Source organism: Chinchilla lanigera, unplaced genomic scaffold (assembly GCF_000276665.1).
Source record: "Chinchilla lanigera isolate Chin_1 unplaced genomic scaffold, ChiLan1.0 scaffold00048, whole genome shotgun sequence".
In the NCBI taxonomy this organism is placed as follows: domain Eukaryota; kingdom Metazoa; phylum Chordata; class Mammalia; order Rodentia; family Chinchillidae; genus Chinchilla; species Chinchilla lanigera.
Genome location: NW_004955449.1, coordinates 6,175,164 through 6,198,059, shown reverse-complemented (window position 1 = coordinate 6,198,059; position 22,896 = coordinate 6,175,164). Strand labels below are relative to the sequence as shown.

At 42.1% G+C, this 22,896-nt stretch overlaps 1 protein-coding gene across 1 annotated transcript in view; it reads right to left on the bottom strand.

Annotated features, from left to right (window-relative positions):
- The window catches only part of Stk39 (serine threonine kinase 39), a 275,200-nt gene that overhangs the window by 189,866 nt on the left and 62,438 nt on the right, over nt 1-22,896 (bottom strand). The window contains exons 3-5 of the mRNA XM_005393429.2: nt 14,290-14,398; nt 10,674-10,815; nt 9,309-9,364 (exon numbers count right to left, since the gene is read on the bottom strand). Coding sequence (XP_005393486.1) covers nt 9,309-9,364; nt 10,674-10,815; nt 14,290-14,398 — 307 coding nt within the window. The remainder of the gene's footprint in view (nt 1-9,308; nt 9,365-10,673; nt 10,816-14,289; nt 14,399-22,896) is intronic.

The following is a 22,896-nucleotide window of genomic DNA, read 5'->3' as shown; positions in this document are numbered from 1 at the left end:
GCAGGAAGCTAGCCAGCCAGAAGGCTGGCGCTCCCCACCCACAGCTCCCTGTGCGCCGGAAGCCCTCCTTCCAGGGAACCACGAGGCCGGGAGTGAGTCGCTGGCCCAGGACAAACTATTAAACTAGTCTGAATGTGGCTAACTTGAACTCTCCAGGAATAAGCATTTTCCTCCACAAACACAAACTGTGGACATTAAATTTTTAAAGTTAAGTGGTTTAATGTTTGTTTCACCTGAACTGCAAACTCCATGGCGGTGGACACAGTGTTTCCAATGCTTACTAAAGTGTTAACTCAGGGGAGTGCACCGAGAACACAGTAAATGCTGAATAAATACCTGCCAGCAGCTGCTTAAGGCGAACTGACCCCAACGTCCACCTAACCCTCATCTTCTCACCAGGGAAGGGGCAGGTTATGAGAAAGGCAGAACAGAAAAGTAAAAGAAAAAATAATCAAGTGAAGAACCAAGTTAGATTACTGTGTTTTCAGTCTAATAACTTGCTTGTTTTACCTGGACCTCTGAGATTTTTGGTAACATCTGAAATGCAACTGAGTAATGATGTTGCAGGCCCTTAATTAAAGGAATGAAGGCAGGAAAGAAGAGAGGCAAGAGGAAAGGAAGGAAGAAGGGGAGAGAGAGACAGTCTGAGTCCCAACCGCCCCATGCCCTCCTAGACACCTCCTTGATGCTCAGCCCTGTGCTGTGCACCACCTGGCTGAGCGCACACAGCGGAGGAAAACTGCCAGCCGTGATTCTTCAGTGCAGGGTGACTCTTCTCCACTGGGCTCAAGACTTCCTTGAGTGGCTGCTCGAATGACGCTCAAACAACTGCGAGCAGCTGTCAAGGCATGGGAAGCTGCTTAAGATCTCCCCAAGTAACTCTCGCTGACAATGTGCACGTGGCATGGAGAGCCAAGTTTCCAGAACGGACTGCACCCCTGGTCCGTGCTAGAGGTTTCACCAAATGGTATCATTTGTCAAGATCCCCCAAACCAACGAGCCATGTTACTTTGCTCTCCTTATTTACCTAAGCCGAAAAAGAACTGATACAAGACTTTTACCATAATCCAGTTGACCGTAATTCAGGCAAACTATTGCTGAAACAATTATGATTCACTCTGTAGCACTTCATGCCACCCAAGGATTTTAATTTCCCCGTCATGTACTCTATTTACTCAGTGTTCCAAACATCCTTAAATTCATGTTCTCCACTTCTCTTCGTTATTAATCACTTAATTGTCAGCTGCCTAAGGCAAAGCATACCCAAAATCAGAGGTGAAAAATGTTCATTAAAAAACTTTCAGCCTTAAAAACATACAGTATATATGCCTGGTTACTTTAAATATTTTCACCTCCATCTCTGTTACACTGACATATATGCTCACTTAGGTGAACTTTCAACTATGCCCTATACCCGAGCCCTCTGCCAGTGACAGGTACATGTACTTGCAGAGCCCCGCCCGCTTCTCCCAGTGAGACAAGGCATCTAGCACATCTCCACTCGGTCACAGTGACCAGAGTTCCTGAAACCTGCCATGGTTTAGGCACTCTCTGGGGCTGCACAGGTGTACAAGAGTCCCCACCTCTGAAAGGTGTCCAGTCTGGAGGAAGAGGGGAAGGAGAGGCTCTGTGTCAGCACAGGTCACAGGGTGGCTAGCAGGGTGTGTCGCGCACTTCAAAGCCAGTAGGGTGATGCGCTTATCACACTGACGGTGGAGGCGGTAGAGGAAAGGACTGGAAAAAGTTTGGCAAGGAAGAAATTCCCACAGCTGTGGGAGATATAAATTAGTGAAATCAAGCCAGGGACCAGGAAGGAGAAGCCAGAAGCTCCGCAGATCCCGGGAGGAAACAGGTTCTTCCTCTACCATTACTCGGGAGCTAGAACTGTATTCAATCATAACAATATTGGGTTTATTTTTATTAGTACACATTTTCAACACACAATGACTATGCACATCCTAGGGAGGAGGCACATGTACTAACACATCCTAACTCTTTTTATGTCCCCCTCCCCTCCCCTCTTGCTCCTCTCCCTCCATCTCTTGGTCCTCTTCCCATTTGCAAAAGCTCTGTCTCTCTGTTTCCTACTAGTTTTCTTTTATTTTGCTCTTCTTTGGGCTTCTCATACAAGATAACGCATGTGATGTTTAAACTAAACAACAGTGTTAAACTTTACACAAGGGAATGTTACAGTCAGATATGCTCAGCAGATTCTTCTCTCTGGTGATAGTGGGGAAACTGATCAGCCAAAGAAAAGGGAATGGCAAAACCTCCTTCGCCTCCTGATCTCACAGCACCTTGAATAATTAAAATGTCTATGCCATTATTTAGACAAAACCAACAGCAGTAACTAATTCTAAAATGGGACATGTTTTAACTTCTTTACTGCACACTACTTTCTCATCACACATATGCATAGGCTATGTGGTTTTAGTCCATTATCAGCTGGCTCCAAGGCAGGATGGCAAGGCACAGGGGCAACAGTTCAAGGCGGCGGAAGACAGCAAAAGCAGCAAGAGCAAATGGGGAGAGTGCAAACCTCTTTTCCTACCTTATATTGTGAGCCGGCTACCTGCCCCCAAGAGGGTGCAGCACTCACACCATTCCTCTGCCCTCCTCTTGCACAGGCTCAAGATGTTTACAAAGTAAGGACCATGGCTCCCTGCTGAGTCACTTAACGAAACTTCTCAAGTATCAACCATGATACCATAATACTGAGCAATGTACAAGCAACAGAAACCCACTGGTCAAAATTCTGGAGCCTACAGTCCACCATCAAGACAACAGCAGTTCAGCCTCTGGTGAGGACCTAGTTTCTGATTCATAAATGGTCCCTTTTCTGTTTGCCCTCACATGGAAAGAGAAAGAAAATTCTCTGGGCCCTCTTTTCAAGGGCACATATCCCAGTCATGAATACTCAGCCCTCATGAAGTAATCACCTCTCACAGGCCTCACCTAACACCACACAGCCGATCAGGGTGAAAATATGTATTTGGGGAGGATGTAGACATGAGGACCACAGCACATACACACCTAAAAGGCAAAACTGTGAAAATGAGCATGAGACCTCCCATATGTAACACAGTACTATCTGCCTAGAAAGTTCTTCAGAAATTAAATGTTTTGAAATCATTTTTATAAAATTTGAGTTACCACTAATTAACAGAATCCTGCAATAAACAGATGTGCAGCGACCACCCCCAACTGACTGTTAGACATTAATTCCTGCCAAGTGCACTTAAAATAATGCCTCTCATTACTTCTAGATGAACAGTCTTAGTTACTCGACAAAGTACTAAGCTCTTCCTCACAATATAACTGAGCATCAAATCAGACAATGAAAAGCTACACCTGGGAAGAGCATGACTTTCAAAAAGCCACTCCTCCTTCTATCACATTTTGCAGCCAGACATTTGCACGTTTCTTATTAGGAAGTCACCCACTGGCTTTCCAAGCAGAGGACAGAGTAGGAAGGAAAGCATTTTCCTTCAACCCAGAGTAGCCAGTTTTCTTGTTTTAATTCCTTACACCAAACCTGAAGTTTGCAAGTCTGAAAATAGTAAGGGGTCACTACAGAGCTTAATTCTATGTAAAATGACCTCTCAGAGGACTGGGCATCTTATCACCTAAAATTTTACCAATGACACTGTGTGTTTCAATAGGAAGGAACAAAGAGAAAGGAGCCCTGAATATGTCCCCTGACCCAGAGCAGAACTGAGTTATTCAGAGAAGAGAGCTGAAATGCTAGTAGTCACAGCTGCTGTTTCTCCTAACCCTAGACCATGTAAATCCGAATTCAGGGTCCTCTCCCTGGAAATCCCACAGACACAGGCTGACGAGCTCTGGAGCCAGACGGCCTAAATCTGAAGCCTGGCTCAACCACTCACCCTCTATGTGACTTGGACAATGTACTTGCACCCTGAACCATGACCTCTCTTCTCTTCACGGAGGGGCTGTGGTAAGCACTGAGGGAGCCCAGTGCATTTGGCACCCAAGACCTGGCCTGGCACACGGGAAGCACTCGGTACACACTGGACACTGATTTATATCCACAGCCAATAGAAACGTGTACAGTTACACAGAATTTGTACTACTGCAACTAGAACTACGCACATTAACCTCATTCACCATACTTTTTAAGTGCATAAAGGTTACAGTCTAACCCAGGCCCTTTCATCTTCCCTAGTCTGACAAAAAGTTCTGAGGATATTTTTATACATAGTAGAATGAATAATTTTTTACATAAAAACTGTTATGCTTTCAGTTCAGATAGCAAAAAAACTCTTTCTGAAAACAATGCACATAGTAATACGTCAATGCAATATACATTCATTCAAAGAAATAAAAAGAAACTTAACTCCACTGCCTAAATTTTATTTAAAAATACAGGATCTAAAGAACCAAAGGGAGCTGGGCATGGTGATGCAGGCCTGTAATCCCAGACTTGGGAGGCTGAGGCAGGAGGATCCTTGCAAGTTCGAGACCAGCCTGGGCTACAAAGTGAGCTCAAGGCTAGTCTGAACTTCATAGCAAGACCCTGCCTCAAAAAAAAAAAAAAAAAAAAAAAAAAAAGAAGCAGCAGCAGCAGCAAAGGGAAAAAGGCAAAAACAGCCCAGGTAAAAGCAATATAAATGTCCAAATCTAATAGAGACCAACCAAGAGATGGTTTCACGCCTGCTGTTGCTATGAGTCTGCTTTCAATACTCCCCACAGGCACACACGCATATGTATAGCATGTTACACCCTCCAGACAAAGATGCCAGCAAAAGACCCAAAGAGTCCTGGTCTGGTTTTTGTTCCAGCAGTGACCAACTCTATCTAACCAAGAAAGTCAATGTCCTCTCAAAGGGGACAGCAATAGTACCCACCTATGCCAAGGAGACATGAAAATGCTTTTTTCTTTTTAATAGCAATAGCTTTATGTTCAACTTTGAAAGTTCAAATTTTAAATTCTGTATTAATGTAATCTTCTTCAGGGATCAGAGAATATAGAGAGAATTAAATGTGAATTCTGAAAAACTAGAGCTGCAAAGGTACAGAAACTATACTTACTTAAGTGCCTGTTAGACCACCCTACACACTGGGAAATAGCAATCCCAGTTCTTGCTACTACCTAAGAAGCCATGTACAAAAAAGTTACCAAGGAAGCCCCCGTTGGCTGTAACACAAAGACCTCACTATGTGCAAGTCACAGAAAAGGCACAGTCCTTTACAAACTGACCGCTTAATCCTTACCACCCCCTTCATGGGGTTTTCGGCATGCACCCTTCTGCACCCACCAGCCCATGAGCAGCCTCACGCTAGGTCACACTAGACACTGCCACCCACAGGGAGGAAAAACCCAGAAGCCTGAGATGGAAAGAAAAACTCAAGAAACCTTACCTTGGGGGATCCTAACTGAGAAAAGAAAAGGACAGCATGTTCCAGACAGCGCAGGAAAGAGTCCAGATCATTAATCTGACAAGAATAATGGGGTGAGGTGACTGGCTGGGTACCAAGGGCAGAATAAAGCAGGGTTGACCCGCCTTTACATTTCAAAGGCAGCTCACTGCTCTTTTGTCCCTCTTACTGAGAAAGGATCATTTCATCACCAAAGAAAATTAGCCGTACCTCTTTATTAGCTTAGCACAAGATTAATGACAAATTTACTTCCAAACTCCATCGTTAATAAGCATTAACATTTTATAACTTATAAAATCCCTCAGAGTTGAACCTCTTGCAACACAAATTTGAGGTACACATGATCTCCAGGCAGCGCAAGAAAGAGACATGGTGATCCCTGTGCTATAGTAACACTAGTGGAAGCAGCAGCAGCAGCCCCACAGTGGAACAGCAGCTGTTGATACCTGCTGTGTACCTACTGTGTGCTGCCCGTTGTCAAGATCACTCGACAAGAAGAGCTGCATTTGGTTTCCCAGAAAAAGATGATGCATCTGTATCCCCTTTATGGGGACTGAGTCTTAAAGAGGGTCAATAACTTGAGCAAAGTCACAGAGCTACTAAGCGGTAGCCTGGGAATCTTAACTAAGCCAGTTGATACCAAAATCTGCATATGCTCTTAACAGCTAGTCTACTTTAGGCTGGATGGTTCCCAGTTTTTGCTCCTGGTATTTTTTTTAGCTATTGCTCGTTTAGCTTGATTTTTCACAAATTGTTTTTAGCCTGTGGGATTAGAAACACTCCCCAGAGTGATAACCAAAACACACACACACAAGGCACTTAAACTACTTACAGACAGAATTCAATAAGAATAATGATAAGACCCAGCAAGGTGGTGGTGGAGGGGCGGGTGGGATAGACAAAGGAATAGTGAAAGACTGGTAACTACAGAAGTTGGGTATGAGCATGAGACATGAGTCCCTACTGTGGACTATGTTTGCAATTTTTTTTCAAAATAAAAAGTTCTAAAATGACTGACTTACTGATAATTTAATGAGTCATTTCCTTTGTTTTACTAGGACATACTTATATATGGTTTAAAACTCAAAATATTATAAAAGGTATACACTGAACAGTCTCACTCCCACAAGATTATCCTTCTGGACTTTCTCTGTAAAAATACCCAGAGAGGTATTATTTCTCTCCTTTCACAAAAGGTAACAAATATCTCTATTGCTTCCCACCTTGTTTTATTCATTTAACCAGGTAGTCTGGCAATTTCATTTGTGTCACTGTATAGGAGCTTTTATTTCTGCTTTACAGCTGGCAGGTATTCTACAATGTGGGTATACCATACACCATTTTAACCAGTTGTCTGCAAATCTTCTGCTATCACAGGTATTCTACAATGTGGGTATACCATACACCATTTTAACCAGTTGTCTGCAAATCTTCTGCTATCACTGCTATCACTCCAGTGTCATGCCCAACATGCCCAAGGTCAGCCAGAGGATAAATTCCTAGCAATGAGGTAGCTGTAGTGGTGTTCTAGCAAATATTTAGCAAGCAAATCTCCAACTGAAAAAAGACCCTGAGCATTCAATGTGCCAATTCCCATGGTGTAAATTTTTCAACATGGCTGATCAGCAATGATCACCATGATGTCACTGAATGTGGCCTTGGAAAGAGATGTCTTCAGTGGTTTCTATGCGGTGACTTCAACACACCACTGTGTTACTGAGACACAGGATAAATGACCTCTAGTTGCGACAGAGAGTGTCAGATTCCTCCCCACCATGGATGCAACTCTTCATGGTACTACCAATGTTGTTCTAAAAGGCCTATCTTCTGACGGCCTTACAACAGAATAGGGTTAAACTTTTGGATTTGTGATGAATGGTCTCTCAAAACAGTTTTAATCTACATATTTCTATTTATAGTGAGTCTGATGTAAGTTTCACTCACATATAGGAACACTTTCATTTTGTGATCAGTAAACTGTTTTTGCCCATTTCTCATTGTGTTGGTTGTACAAGCATTTCTTACATTTATTTCATTATTGCAACAACCTATAAGCAGGAGTAGATCCAGGTTTCATGTGACATAAAGCTTAAATACCTTAAATGTTCTCCTTAAAATAAGGAATACAAAATTATGAGTGCTATAATCAGGTATAAATGTATTTCTTTAAAATAAAAAAAATACTAATTCTTTGGTGTCTTAGTCCCTTTCTTCTAAGAACCTTTTAGACATTCAACAAAAATGCTTACAAAGAAATCCTTCCTGGTTGCAAAATGGTTGCCCCTACCTACCTAGAACACTCTATGCACCTAGAAACACACTATACTCACAGGGACCTGAATCCTAAGCTTCAGTAGCTAGAGAAGAATTTGGTGTCTGCCTGAAAGGTAAGCATTATCATCATAATCTCACAGATGGGGAAACCGAGGTTTAAAGATGTAGCAACATGCCCTAAAACACATAGCAGATGTCAAATCAAGACTATTTTGTTCTAAAGGCATTAACACATTCACAACAGGGCTATAATTTGTATGTCTCCCAGCTGGAGGGCTTGAACCACCAGTGGTACATACATGAATGACAGTCCCAGGCACGACTGTACCATTTCTACCACCAGTGGTACAAAAACCTACCCAACGGGACAGTCATTCATGTACCACCAGCGATCAAGATGGAAGAAACATGCTAAAACCAACTACTATACTTGACCAAATCTATCTTTTCACAGTAATCACTTTCATTATTAGTTGGGAGGGGGGATTCGATTGAAACAAATTCCCAATATATTTCTATTTGAAGTTTCAAAACATAGCTTCTCTCCTTTAAAAGAAAAAAAAAAGCCCCTCTATATGTACTTAACTAACTAGAGGCTAAAGTCAGCTTCTTCCTTGTCTGAGAGGTCCTCTGACACTAAGAGGGACAAAAAATGAATCAAGGTGACTCAACGTCTAGCCTTTGTATTGGGGCTTTGCTTTCTACCAAAGTTCCATTTCTCATAAACCTAGATCCTCATCTTGGGAAACAAGACTGAGACCAAGGACTATGATCAACTGTGATCTTATAACCAGGTATGTGAAAACCCCAGGTCTATGTGAGAAGAGGAGAGTCTTCTACCTCTATTTGAAATGCAATCAATCAGTCAGATTTATTTGGGGCCAACTTCAACATTCTCAACAACAGAAGTCCAACCAGTGACTTTCACCATGGATGTGCCCAGGAAGGGCTGCTAATAACGCCTAAGGCTTGGAAGCCAGAAGGCTGCAGAAACCGCAGTGGCAGGAACTGTACAGTGCAGGAAGGAAATGCCCAGCTCAACGTGCCAAAGCATCCCCAGTGAGAGATGGTGACAGCTGAAAGGAGCCCTGAGACCAACCAAGGGATGGTATAAAATATGCCAGGCTTGCAGGTTACTCCGACAACCTGAAGGAAAATGAGCGACCATGAGGATGGACCATGCTCATCCGATGCATCCCTTCAGTATCCATTTACTGCAGCTGCTACCCACTGGCTGTCAGGAACAGCCACGCTGGGTCAGATTCGAGAACAAAAAAAGTCCTTGATTTTCAGGGTTCATACACATTCAAGTTCATAGAAATCTTTTTCAAAACTACTTCTTTGCAATTATATAAATACGCCCACTAACACCTGAGAGGTAAAAAAGACAGTAAGTATAATCATTCTTTATCAGAAGTTAGACATTAGCTGAAGATCTAACCAAGACGTACAAAACAGCAGGAAAACATGCTGTGCCTCACACCCAAACATGCTGCACACGTATGTCCTGTAGACCAGGGTGGCCTCAGTACATTCTTAAGAGCGCACATTCATTTCTCTACTTCATAAAGATTATCTACATTCCTTGAAACTGTAACGCGTCCATAAATAAGAATTATCTTTATCAGCTTTACCTGCTATTTGTACTGAACCATCCTCACCCAGAAGAATATTACCAGCTTTCAAATCCCTATTAGAAAAAAGAAATGGGAAATGAATTGCAGAGTACCAATACTGGACCACACAGACTCAGGAAGATTTTTAAACACAACATGAAATGGAGCCTTTTGTTTGACACGGTTACCACACTTCATGAATATTACAATTATATCCCCAAATTTAAAAGATTTTAAGATACATTGCCATGTTCTAGTTTGCTCTTGGGCATAGTTAAGATTTTAGTAATAAATATTTTATGTGAAATCACTATCCATAGTTAGTTAAATCACTACTGAGTGGACTATTTTATGTTTCAAAGTTACAGTGTCCCTAAACTCACTACACTGTCATTTTATCAAGAATTAAGTCTCACTCTTAAAAAAAAATTAAATGTCCACCTATGTAAAGCTTTCTAGTTCCACTTAAATTTGTCTCTCATGTTATTCTGAATAATCTCATTGCCCTTTAAAAAGTAAATTTAATTGATCTCTTCTCTGGTGAAATACTAATGATAAATACTAATTATAATATTCTATATAATATTCCTTCATTATGTAAAACCTTAACACAGAGATTTACAGAGTAAACAGTACAAAAAATGACAATTTTAAAGTTTGATTTCTAATGTAGTATTTTTTTTAATTATTGAAAAATACAGCAGGGATCATTAAAAACACAGCTCACTTACTTATGGTTCAGAGTAGGGGAGTAATAGTATTACTACTGGTAAATGGCTGCCTACTTGCAAAATTCCTAACATCCCAGGTAATATTCATCTTTTTGAAATCTCACGCACTCATAGTTTATGTTGTCTGGCTACTGAGAGAATTAGAATCCGATGTCACAAAAGAAGACAAAATTAATGCCTCCTCCTTTCCTCTCACCACTGTGTCCAAAATAAGTAACATATCATTTCTCACAGTCCTGGGTGTACGAAAAGTTAAGAGATGCTCTCCAGCTCAACGGAATACACTTCAAGAGTAATTGTGTTAACTAATTTTTTAATGAGTCCACTCAGCACTTTTTATATTCAGCTCTAATTTCAATGAAAGCATAAAAACCAACCCCAAGGATACCAGTTAAATTCATCCAAATGTACTCTTGTTTAAGCTCTGTTTCCACTTGTTTATTTTTTCAGTGCTAGTAACTGAGCCCAGGGCCTTGTGTATGCTAAGCACACGCTCTACCACTGAGTTACACCCTTAATCCTTAGTTTTCTTTGTTTGCATTTACTTAGCTTAAGGGAGAAGTAAAGTCAACATCTACCTGCACACAGTATTTCTCCAGTGTTTCTCTACACACTGGCACTAAACACGAGTGGACCTTCTCAGACGTAGTACCTGTGAATCTGGCCATTTCTGTGGAGATAGTCTAAGCCTTCTAAAACCTCTTTCAGAATTGTCGCTATTATTGCCTCTTCCAAAACTCCGTTCTTGTGCTCTCCTCTGTTGACAATGTATTTGATGATATCCAACATTGAACCTGAGTGGACAGAGGAAATAAAAAAGGAATTTCATAGGCACAGTCATTACACTTTCAGATTAGAATTCTCTCAATTAGAACATTAAATAGGAGCACCAAAATATTATTTTTGTTGGTTTATTTAATGCAAATATCCCCAAGGCATACTAACAATTGAATGGTAACCCCCTGACCAGAACAGTTGCCAGGGCACTTTCACTGTGAATGTGAAAAGGATTCTTGGGCTGGGGGTGCAGCTCGGTGTTAGAGCTCTTGCCTAGCACACACAAGGGCCTAGGTTCCAGCAGCAGCAGCAGTACAGTGAAAAAAAAGGGTAAAGAAACCGAGCCAGGCTCAGTGGCACATGCTTCTCGGAAGGCTGAGGCAGAAGGATACTTGAACGCAGGAGTTTGAGACCAGCCTAGGCAGCACAGTGAGACCCGGTCAGGTACAAATGTCAAAAAGGTTCAGGAAGGCTGAACTGACACAGAAAGGAGCAGGAAGTCAGGGGAAAGACAGCAGTACGCTGCTGAAGGGAAAAGCCACAGCTCCTCCTTAGCACCTAAATAGAACACAAGTTGGGCTTAAGGAAAGTATGTTGCCTCGAGACCTCTGCTTATAACCCAAAGATTCCTTTCTGTGAGTCTATATGATCTTTATTTTCCATCTTCCTGATGCTCTGTGTACTGACTTTTATAAAAATAAAGAAAGAAACATGTAGCGGTATGCTAGAAAATACAGATGGTAACCTTGGCACTGTGAGTCCAGGTTTCAACACATATTAATTAATATTCCAAACCTCTGGGGCATTTTATAAGCCGTAACTACCTGGGGGTTCGACATTTCTGGAGAGTTAACAAATGGTTTACCTCAGGACCTGGATTTGGCTCTGGGCTCTGTATGATTAACTCAGAGGATTAAGTCTCCCCATCCGAGTGTTACCACACCAGACTAGCTGCCCACCCCTCATTAAGAGCTTTGATGTGATCTAGTGCTGTAGAGGAAAACAAATGCATACATTCTTCTCCAAGAGGAAAAAAACCATCTGTTTATGCACTTACTCTTGGACTTGGGAATCATTTAGCAAATAGTAATTCTAAAGAACATCTTATTCTTATAAGACACACATTAACAGGCATGTATGAATTTCCGCCTGGTAAAAGACAAATGACCAAGAGTCCCTATCTGTCCATGCTCTCCTCCCCTTAGCTGCAGACGCCAGTTAAAACCTCATCCTCTTCGCTAAAGCCCAAAGAGACTGAACTAGACTCTTTTAAAGACAATGATTTTTATCAGTCCTCAGAACAGAACAGTGGATATTCTCAAGTTTATAAAAGTGAAAGATTAATTGAGGGAAAACCATCCACTTGACCAGAGTATTTGGGATTATTCAGGGACCTGGTCACCAACTCATTTGTCTTCTTTAGCCACAGTGAAAATCTGAAAATCCATGGGGGGTAGGGGACTACAATCTCAGAATTCTAGGAGGCTGAGGCAGGAGGGTCACAAATTCAACCCCAACCTTGGCAACTTAGCAAGACCCTGTGTCAAAATGAAAAATTTAAAAAGGGGTACAAATATAGCTTAGTGCAAAGATCCTGGGTTCAATCCGCAATACTGAAAAAATAAAAATAGAAGAGAACTGGCTCCACTCCTGAGCTTGACTTGGCAAAGCAGGGTCCTCCACAGAAGGAGGAGCAGACCTAACACTCAAACAGCACTTCAACTCTGCCCCGGTTCCTTTTATTTTTCCTTTCCCTTTTAATTAAAACCCAGAGTAGGCACTCAAGAAAACAAAGACTAACAGACTGAGGAGAGCTGGAAGAGAACAGAACAGAACTAAGCTTTCTGGGCTCCCTACTGAGACTTACACATCCAGACGCAAGCCAATTACAAGGCCTTTGTCCTCTCATTTCAGGGTCTCTGCTTGAGCCAACAGAGTTTCTTAAAAAAAAAAAAAATAAGTTAATTAAAATGACTGAGCCGTGTCTGCAACCACAGCTGCAGATCAAAACGGGCTCTTTCTTAAGAACTCAGCTACCCCAGTTCTGGCTTGGTCCAGGCACCACCAAACATTCTCCTCTGCTCCTAAACCACACCTCACCTCATCTAACAACACACAGAGAGTAACCCCTGGAGCCCTGACACAGCAGGGCTGTGATCTGCTAAGCAAACCAGCGAGCCTTCTAAGCTTTGGGCTCTATAAAATGAAGGTGATATCTGCAACGTGGCATAGTTTTTAAGTCAACAATTCCTCCAGTCACAAATTCTACCACCAACAGTGACTACTATGTCTATGACCTTGGGCAAGTTGCTGAACTCCCTTGAACTTTGGAGCAGTTTCTGAAAACCAGAGATACCACCAGCCACGCAGGGATTTTGTAAAGTTTCAATGACACAGAGTGAGGGAACTGTCTTGAATGCGATCTACACATTAAGTAAGTGTTCAGTAAAGTCAATGGTTCTTACTGTCATTCCCTCTCTGTTAGGGATGTTGAAAGGTTTTTACAAATTAAATGTATGGATCTAGAAGGGCATTGTACATTAAACTGACAATGACTTGCATAACTTGAGGGATCTAAGGCCAGAGGAGGAAAGTTACTTTGCCTTCCAGGTACAACAGGATGAGAATAGCGCCACTTCTGATCAAGTCTATCAGTGAATAATCTCTCCACATCAAACGATTACCTACTGGAGAGCAGAGTCATGACACAGTTTCTTCTCAGTTTCTTCTTCACAATGTCCACACTCTAAATCTGCAAGGTCTAGTATGGCAGCTACTCGCAAAGGAGGTGATTTAAATGAGCTGAGTAAAACCTGAGCAGAAAACTCAGTCCCTTGGCCACACTTCAAGCGTTCAAGAGTCACAGGCATTGGACAAAGGGGACAGCACAAGTATAACACATTCCCTCAACACAGAAAGTTCTAATCCTAATCAGTAAATGACTTGGTATATTGTGATGTGTTAAGGATTTCAACAATGTTTTTCAAAGGGTGTTTAAAAAGAAAGGTCTGAGCTGGTTAGCTTAAGTGGTAGAGCACTTTACTAGTATGGAAGGCCCTGAGCTCCAGCCCCGACAAAGAAGGGAGAGGGAAGAAGGGGCAGACAGAAGGAGGAGGAAGTAGTAGCCATACAGAGGTGACCTTTCAGAGTTGGAGCATGCAGAAAAAGAACAGCTAAGGCTGAGAAGCATAGGGAAGGGACCAGAGGCATCAGATGATGTAACACATTTGGGGGCCTGGGCCTCACCTAACCTAGAAGATCAGGTATGTCATACACGGAGAAGGGGATGCAGATACCCCCGGAAGTTACAACCAAGTATGGCAGGCTTTGACTATCACTAGAAAAAAATCTGGCCCTTATTCTGGAGCAAGACTAAACCACATAAAACTCAAACACAGGAATGAGGGGATCAAATTGAAAGTTTTATTCAATATGCTGGCTCCTACAAGAGGAAAAAAGAAATTAAGCAAACAATAACAAAACCCACTTACCTCCACTCAGTAACTTCATGACCAGCCAAAGTTCATCTTTCACCACAAAAGAAGTATAGTAGGTGACTACATTGGGATGGCTGCACTGACTCATGGCTTGGATTTCTTTCTGCAAAAAAAAAGCAAAACATGACATAGTTCCACAGGGTACAAAGCAGGAGGCAAAATGCAAGTGAATGACAGCTGAACATCTAAATAACTTTCTTACTCAAAAGCAGGGGCAGCAGCACTGGGAGGATGAGGTGAGGCGGGAGAGTAAGGCGGGAGGGTGGCAAGTTCAAGGCCAGCCTGGGCAGTTTGTGAAACTTTGTCTCAAAATACGTTCTTAAAAAAGGCTGGGGACATAGTTCAGTAGTCGAGCATTTGCTTAGCACAGACCTAGTCCTCAGTACTGAAGGGGAAAAAAAAGGGCACCAGTGCTGCCTCCAGCAGGGGGTCACCTCTGCTGGGATCCTTGCCCTCACTTCAGTGAAGAACGGAGGAGTGGGGCTCTTGGTGAGGAAGAGGGGAAGTGAAGGGTGGTACAATGGGAAGTAAAAGTTTATTTAAAGTGTGACAAATGCAGAGGAAGCAGAAGGGAAACCATCTTAGCAGCGAAGTGACGCTAAGTCAGGGGGCATCCCGCTTGGGATGCCCAGTGGCTCTGAGATGTACTTCACACTTAGAGGGGTAAGCTAGTTTGTAAACATAAGAGTTTCACTGACTGGTAGTCTAGGCCAATCAAAGTGTCAGCCTTTGTTTCTGGGAAGGAGACAAGGTCAGCATAAGTAAATGTGAGTAACACTTTCAGAAGGATACAGTAGGGCACTTTATCAAGTACATGGAACACAATAAGCATGTGATGATCTTATACTTGTCGGCCACAGATAAGCCTGGGATGTTTTACAGTGCTAGTCATCGTGTTGTGCCCTGGGTTTCTGTTTAAGTCCCTCTGCCCCTCCACCAGGGGAGGTACTTAAGACACTGCTTCAAAGACATTTCACAAAGACTCTCAGTTTTGTCACCTGGCTAGAATTAGAATTTGGAGGTCCTGTACAGACCAGCAGCCTATGGACTAGCCATAGGATGGGGAACTTCAGATCAGCGTATCACCCAGATGACCCCTATGCTACCAGCAAACAGACCTATTATTTAGGAAGAAGTGCCTGCTACCTCAACCGAATGCCTCAACAGTCAGAGCAGTGACTGGGTGAGCTATTAGAAGACTACGTCCTGGCGCCAACCTGTCTCTGCTTCTTAGGAGTGCAGTGATGGGTAGTGACAAAATGCATGTGAAAATCCCAGACTATCATGTCCCAAACTATCTTCTGAGGTAGATACTCTCACCAGAGAAAAGGGGATGGGAGTGGGGCGGGCAAAGTAAAGTAACCTTGGGAAACATCAGATACTGCATCTCACGCTGAGTCACAGGGAATATTAGCAATGTCAAAGGCTCTGAGAAGTTCTACAGCAGATAAACTGTCCGCTTAAAAAAACACTAGCATAGCAGAAAAATAAAGCTGTATGGGTCACATTTTAGAAACAATGTTGTACAGCAAAAGGTCCTATAAAAAAAAAAAAACACAAAGCTCTGAGAACAAATGAAAACCTTCAATAAAGCACATTTTTTTCTGCTCAAGTTCACACTGGTTTGGTTTGCTGTTTAAAGGCACTGCCAGATGACTCCTATAAAACTGCAGACTCATGCTAGCCGTCAATTACAGGCACCAGACCATCACGCCTCACTTTCAAAGTGCTGCCCCTCAAACCACAAGAACACGCTAAGCCATAAAAGCAGCCCCGTGCAAGCTATTATGCACTCATGATGAAAGAAAAGTCCATTTATGCATCCTACAAATATTTTCAATTATAGCGAAATTCTAGTTAACTTCCAGTTAACTCAGGTCCCTGACCAGCACATTGCAACCTGGGCGGCTATCTTCGCATATTTAGCTAAACCTCAAATTACTAAGAAGATCCTATATGCCAGCTAACTGATTTGTAGAACTGACACTTTTTCAGTTTGACAACTTCCATCATTTAAACAGGACCTGAAACCTGAGGGCCAGCTCCCATCTGTTTCTGGTGTCCTGTTCTAATTCCATGACATGCTTCTGAAGGAGAAACAGCACATTGCCCGGCTCGTGCCTATTTCAAGTCACTAGTATCTACTCAGTGAGGGGACAGCCTGCTGGGATGGCCCACAGCAGCTGGAAGGGTCCGTTAGAACAGATGCCCCCACTGGCCACGGAAATGAGAACAGTATGTGTTGAATGGAGGTATGCTCTGAATTTTCACCATCTTATGTGCGGTGTAAGTTCTTCCATATCTGACTCCCTAACTCCAAACTTTTAAATCATTAATCTGAACACACAATAAGTGATGTTCTGTAGGAACAAACAATGCTCATGGAAAAGGAAATACTTTTGCCTCAAAACAAGGTCAGGTCAAAGTCAGGAAAAACACGTTTTTTTAGCCCTTCACATTTAGACGGTTATAGTATCACTTCCTAGCTACCCAGAGTATCAGGTTCTCTGACCTTGCAATGAGCAAACTGCGCACGGGTCTACAGCTGTGTCTATGTGTTGAGCTCTTTCAGACAACCTATGGGTAAAACTTACCACATTCTTAAAATGAGGCAGGGACCCTCACGGATACTGCTCCTGCCATAGCGGCAGAGTACAGACAGATGAGAAGGGGGCAGGGAATGTGGGAGTGGATGCGCATGGTCTGAAGGCTCACAACCCCACGCTCTTCTTCTGAGCACTTTGCGGTCATTCAGGTGCTCACTTCAGCAGCACACATACTAAAATGCAGTCATTCGGTGCCGGGCTGGGAGTCCCTGTGTCTAGTTCCCAGCCCATGTGCTTCACATCACAGTCTTCCCGTACGGCACAGCCTCTGACGCACAAGGACAGTACGAAACCTGCCTCCAGAAGAACGGCGTCACTCTGTGCCAGGATATGACCTGTGTGATCAATCTACCAAAAAGGGGACAGAAATACATTTAAAGAAAAAAACAAGGTCCTCTACCAGCCTACCTAGCCCTTAGCTTATGTATTAACCTTTTGTTTAGTTACTTTTAGAGAGGTTAAAAAAAAAAAATAGAACCTTTAAAAGACAAATATTTCTTGAATCCAATGTTCTTTCCAAAAAATGGTCATCCCCTGCAGGGCAGGGGTACAGCATACGGGGTGGTGGCACAGGAGATGCATAGCATGTATAAGGTTCTGGGTTTGATTCTCGCTCCCCCTAAAAAGATACCTTCCATTAATTTTTACAACAGTGGGAAGGTTGGTGTTTTAATCCTCCCTTGGTAACAAAATCAATTAAATTACCCAAGTTTTCCCCAGTGCCCTAACTTCATTCAATGGTTAGGCAAAAACATTTATTCCCAAATATATTCCTTTGTTCTTATCCCCCCAGATTACTAACATATTGCCCAAAGATGAGCAAAGTGATGTCAACTTTTCATCAAAATCTTCCCCAGGGAGGAATGGGTTCTAGTTCCCTTGGCCAGGCAGAAGTGAGAGTCTGAACAGGGCTTCCCCAGCTGAACTGTGGGGAACCTGGTAACAAGCAGGTTCTGACTCGGAAGGTTTGGAGCGAGTCCTGAGAACGTGCATTTCTACCAGGCTCCAAGTGGTGTTGACGCTGTGAGTGAGGAATCACACCTGGAGTGGCAAAGTGGTAGACTGAGCTTTGGAGGAAAGTAGGGAATCACAGGGCTGGCAAAAGGCGACAGGAAGGAACACAAAAGGCAACAGGGTTAAAAGGGCTGGGTAGGAGAACAGGCCCAAGCTCACCTGAGAGAGGAGCAGGAAGCAAGGGTAGAAATAAGGGAGACTGTAGTATTTACACTGGTTTGAACTCGAGGCAGGACAGGGGGAAAAAATTCACAGAGATGGAAAACAGGAGGCCCAAGTTGGAAGAAATCACAGAAATGTGATAACCAGGCAACACATCTGCCAAAACTGCAGTCAAGGAATCTCACACAGTCCTCCCTCAGAAGTCCAGTGAAATAAGACTCAGATATGTCATCGAGTGCCAAACCAAGCTATGGCACATGATTTAATCTCTGCTCACATGGCTCCATCTGGAACATATCACAGGTGAAATGTCACAAGAGTGAGAACACGGACCTAAAATGAGGTAGCCAATAAAGTGCCCGACCCACCACTAAAACTGAACAGGCAGCCACAGAGAACTCTCTGCCGGGGCCACATGGGGGAAGACAAAATAAAGAACACCCATACCCTGCTGCCGGGACAGCAAACATTGCAAACCGTACAGTGGTACGGGTCTCTCAGGTGGCTCTTTTAAGGTACCCTACCCTAGAAATATGAAGGATTTATAGAGAAATTCACCCCCTGAAGATGGAGAAAAAGACACTGAGTGCAATATTTATGGGATTTTTAATACTGCTTTATAGCCTTTGTTCTCTCCCCAAAATCTTACTTCTCCTGTAAATAGTATAATGGACAACCAAGAAATAGTATTAATAAGGACCTGAAACTCCAAGAACTTTGTAAAAGAACGACACTAAATTACAGCTGGCTCTGAAGAAGTAAATACAGAACCTGCTTGATCACCCAGACAGGTTATCAAGCCTCTCTGAAGTTCATTTTCCCCTTCTGTAAAATGAGATTAATACTTTCATCTATACAGGAATACTGTGAAATATGCAGAAGGATATCGGGTGTGAAACTCCTTGAGGAATACCTAGCATATAACACGAACGTTAAAAGCTAATTTAGTGTTTCAAACTCTGATCAGTAACCTGAAATTTCCCCAGTTCCTAACTCAGCCTCAAGGTACAGAGAAAGAGACAGAGGTGGGCGCTCACCTTTTCCTAGTAGGACATGCCTAAGTATACGCCTACTTCACAGAGGAGGGCCATGTGACACGCACATTGGCCCTGCTGGTTTAAGGAGTTTCCAGTAATGTAACGCAAATTATTTGGCCGTGTTTTCTTTTTTTTTTTTTTTTTAGTTCCACAGATCAAAGTCAGTCCTCCACCCTGAGCTACATCCCTAACCCTCCCTTTTTCTTAAAGACAAGGCCTCATTAAGTTGCAAGTTGCCCACAATGGACTCCAATTTGCAATCCTCCTACCTCAGCCTCCCAGAGTGCTGGGATTACGGGGTATAACAGCCATGCACAGCCTGGTCATGAGTTTTTAGTTCTCCTCCAGTCTACACTGCTCCCATCTGTGTTTTCCAAGTTGTTGCATTCTGTTTTTAGCTTCTACTACTTTGTAATACTCCATGTATCCTGGTAAACAGCCTCAAAGTATTTTGGAATAAACAGGCTACTAAGTATCTACTTATGCAAAGTACTCACAAAAAAAGAGAAATAATACAAATTTGAAGGAGTAAGAATTTATTAAAAACTTTAAGCTTGCTTTGTTTTGTCTCTGAAACTATGAGATGCACAGGGCAATACAAAGAAAGAGATTGTGTTACTGAAAGAGGAGCACTTAAATGGACTCTGGATTCAAAATATTAAGACATACTTAACCAAATTAGCATATTTTCACAACTTACGTAAATCCTAAATGAATTCTTTATCTGATAATGGTGGCAAAATATTCTATTCAACCCTAGTTAAGAAATCAAAGCTATTCAGCTTCAATATGATGCACAGTTAATCTGAGGAGGTAAGTACGTATTTCTAACTTTATCTAAAGCAGCGCATCTCAGTCTTTGCCGCACACTGACATCACTGGGGGACTTTAAAACTACCAATGCCTGGCCCCAGCCCAGGAAGGCTGATGTACATTGGTTTAGGGTATAGCCTGAGAATGAAAATGGCCAAAAGCACCCAGGTGACCCTCATGCGCAGCTAAGGCTGAGAACCACTGCACTGAGTTAAGCACTGAGATGCACTTTTCTTCCACTGAGACGGTAAATCATCAGGCTTTCAAATGCATTTCCACACTGCAATTTCATCTAAAGAAGAAATACACACATACATATCTATACACGATTTAAAAATACTGTCAAATATGTATTTCTAAATGCAAAAAAATAACCAAATATGCAATATCTTTAAAAGGTGCACAACCCACTTCAGGCTTTTAAATAATTCCTTAAATGATATGGGGGTAACTGAGTTAAACAAAAACACTAGAGAAATTCACATTCCACCTCACCCTTCCACAAAATCAGCCTCATTAGGAAAAGCAACTTAGTCTTCATTAGTAAAACATCTTGTAGGTAATGGGATTGAAAATAAATAAAAATAAACAGTGATTCCAAATGGCAGCCAATAAATGGAAGAAGAAGATTAACAAAGCTCTTATAAGAACAATGTACTTTTCTGGAATGTCATTTTTAATCATGAAATGTATCACCATGAGATTTTTTTTAAATTATAAAAGACAGACTATTTATGCTGCAGACCCTTCTCTCTTTCAGGAGAAGGTACCAACAGAGAAAAACCTATTCGAAGAAGAGTGAGTCAAACATGCTGTCTTGTACTGTTTATGAATGAATCAACAAATGTCCCCAGCTCTACAAGAATTTTCATGTGACTTGGTATCAGAGTTTCTGAGCATATTTTAACCGAAGGCATGATTAGAAATGGGAAATGGCCTGATATTTTAAAAACGAAAAATCTCTTATAATGGAAGCATAAATTCTGTGACATCCTTAATCGGGGCTTATAAAGAGGTCTTTAGAAAGAGCAGTTGTCAGAGTGTGAAGTGTCAGTCAAGCATGGTAGCAACCCTAAGGCAAACTCGAAGCCAGCCTGGGTGTTACAGTTTGCATCTAGATGTCTCCCCAAAGCCTCATGCAGTCATGGGGCGGGATTCTAGAGTTTATGACTGATTTATAGTCCAGTGTTGAAATTATGGATGTGAGTACTACACATACCCTAGAGAGGATAGTTTTTACACAATGTAAAGGAGGGAAAGAGGCTGCTTGCTGCCACTCCTCCCTTTTGCTGTTGCTTCTTTTGCTGTCTTCCGCCACCATGAACTGTGCCATGTGCCACTCTGCCTTGGAACCAGTCGAGTATGGACTGAAACCTCCACAAACTGTGAGCTAAATAAACCTTTCCTTCCTTAATTTGGGGTGTCAAGTATTTTGTCTCAGCAACCAGAGAAAAGTAACTAAGACACTGGGCAGTTTAGTGAGTCTGTGCCTTACCTAGAATAAAAAATGCTAGGGATATAGTTCAGCAGTAGAATATGTGCCTACCATGTACAAGGCCTAGTTCAATCTCTAGTGCACCAAAAAAATAAAGTGTGAAATGTCATGACAGTTGGACAGAAAAATCCCTCAAAGGCAGCCAGAAATCACAATGGGTAAGCATCTTCTTGCTAACAGAATAGAGAATAGAATGTACACCCCGGGGCTTGCTCTTGGTTCTGGTGTTACACAAGTGGGAAGGATGCAAAAACAACAACAACAACAACAACAACAACAAAAGAAAATAATAACAAATCTTGCTTAGAAATGTAGAAGCTTTTGATATAGCTACTTTTTACCAAAGAAAAGTGATATTGAAATACTGTAAGGGAACTCCCAGCACTCCAGGAGGCTGAGGGAAAAGGACCGGAAGTTTGGGCCCTGCCTAGGCAACTTAATGGCTTACTAAGAAGCCTAGGCTTACTAAAATTTCCTATTTTCCTGTCTGAAAATAGGAAAGAGTCCTGGGGCTGTAGCTCAGAGCAAAAGCCCTGGGTTCAATCATTAGTACTGGGGAGGAAAAAAAAAATCACAGTGAAGTGCCATGTTTTAGAGTTGATTAAAAACATTCTTCAAGAAACAATAGCATTCATATGATATATATCTCTTATATATAATAGTAACAGAATCAGACTCAGCTATCCACAACTGCTTTTAGATCATTTAATGGTCGATGAATGGCAGTGAAGTACTCCAAAAAGTCTACTATCCTATCATACAAAACAGAAACAGGAAGAATTTTTCTAGACAGCAACATGTACTGCTGGAAAGCAGGAGGCCAGTTTCTAGGCTGCTGGTATATTTGGCTTCATCACCAAATTACTGCGAACAAAAGAAGAAACGTGTCTTTTTCTTCTTATAGTGTCTTCTGCCCTGTGCCTGGGTGCCATGAGCCATTGGGGTTCTGCCAGGGAACAACCTCATGCCAAGGTAACAGAGCCAACTCCTACCCACTCCCCTGCCCTCTCAGCAATGCACAGGCTTCCTGCAGCAGCAGCATAACTCACTGCAGGAAAAATAAAACAAAACAAGAGTGAAGATAAAACAGGGAAGGACAAAAGCATCTGTCTCAACCCAAACATTTTCCAGAAGTCTGTGAGGATGACAAAAGAGAGATATAAAAAACTGAGATGTAAACAAGCCAGCTGCAGTGGCCCGTGCCAATAATCCCAGATGCTCAGGAGACTGAGATGAAGATCCTGAATTCAAGGCCAATCATAAGTAAGACCCTATCTCGAAAAGAAGAAAAAGGAAAAAGAAAAGAAAGAATAAGAGTAAGGAAAAATAAGATATAATTTTCAATCTGGTATGTTCTTGACATTTTTTTCTACTATAAAAATGAGTGTGTATGAGGCCTCTGTTATTGAGAAGACACAAACCCAGGAAAGTCAGAGTCTTTTGAAACGCTCATTTTTGCTTTTTTTTTTTTTTT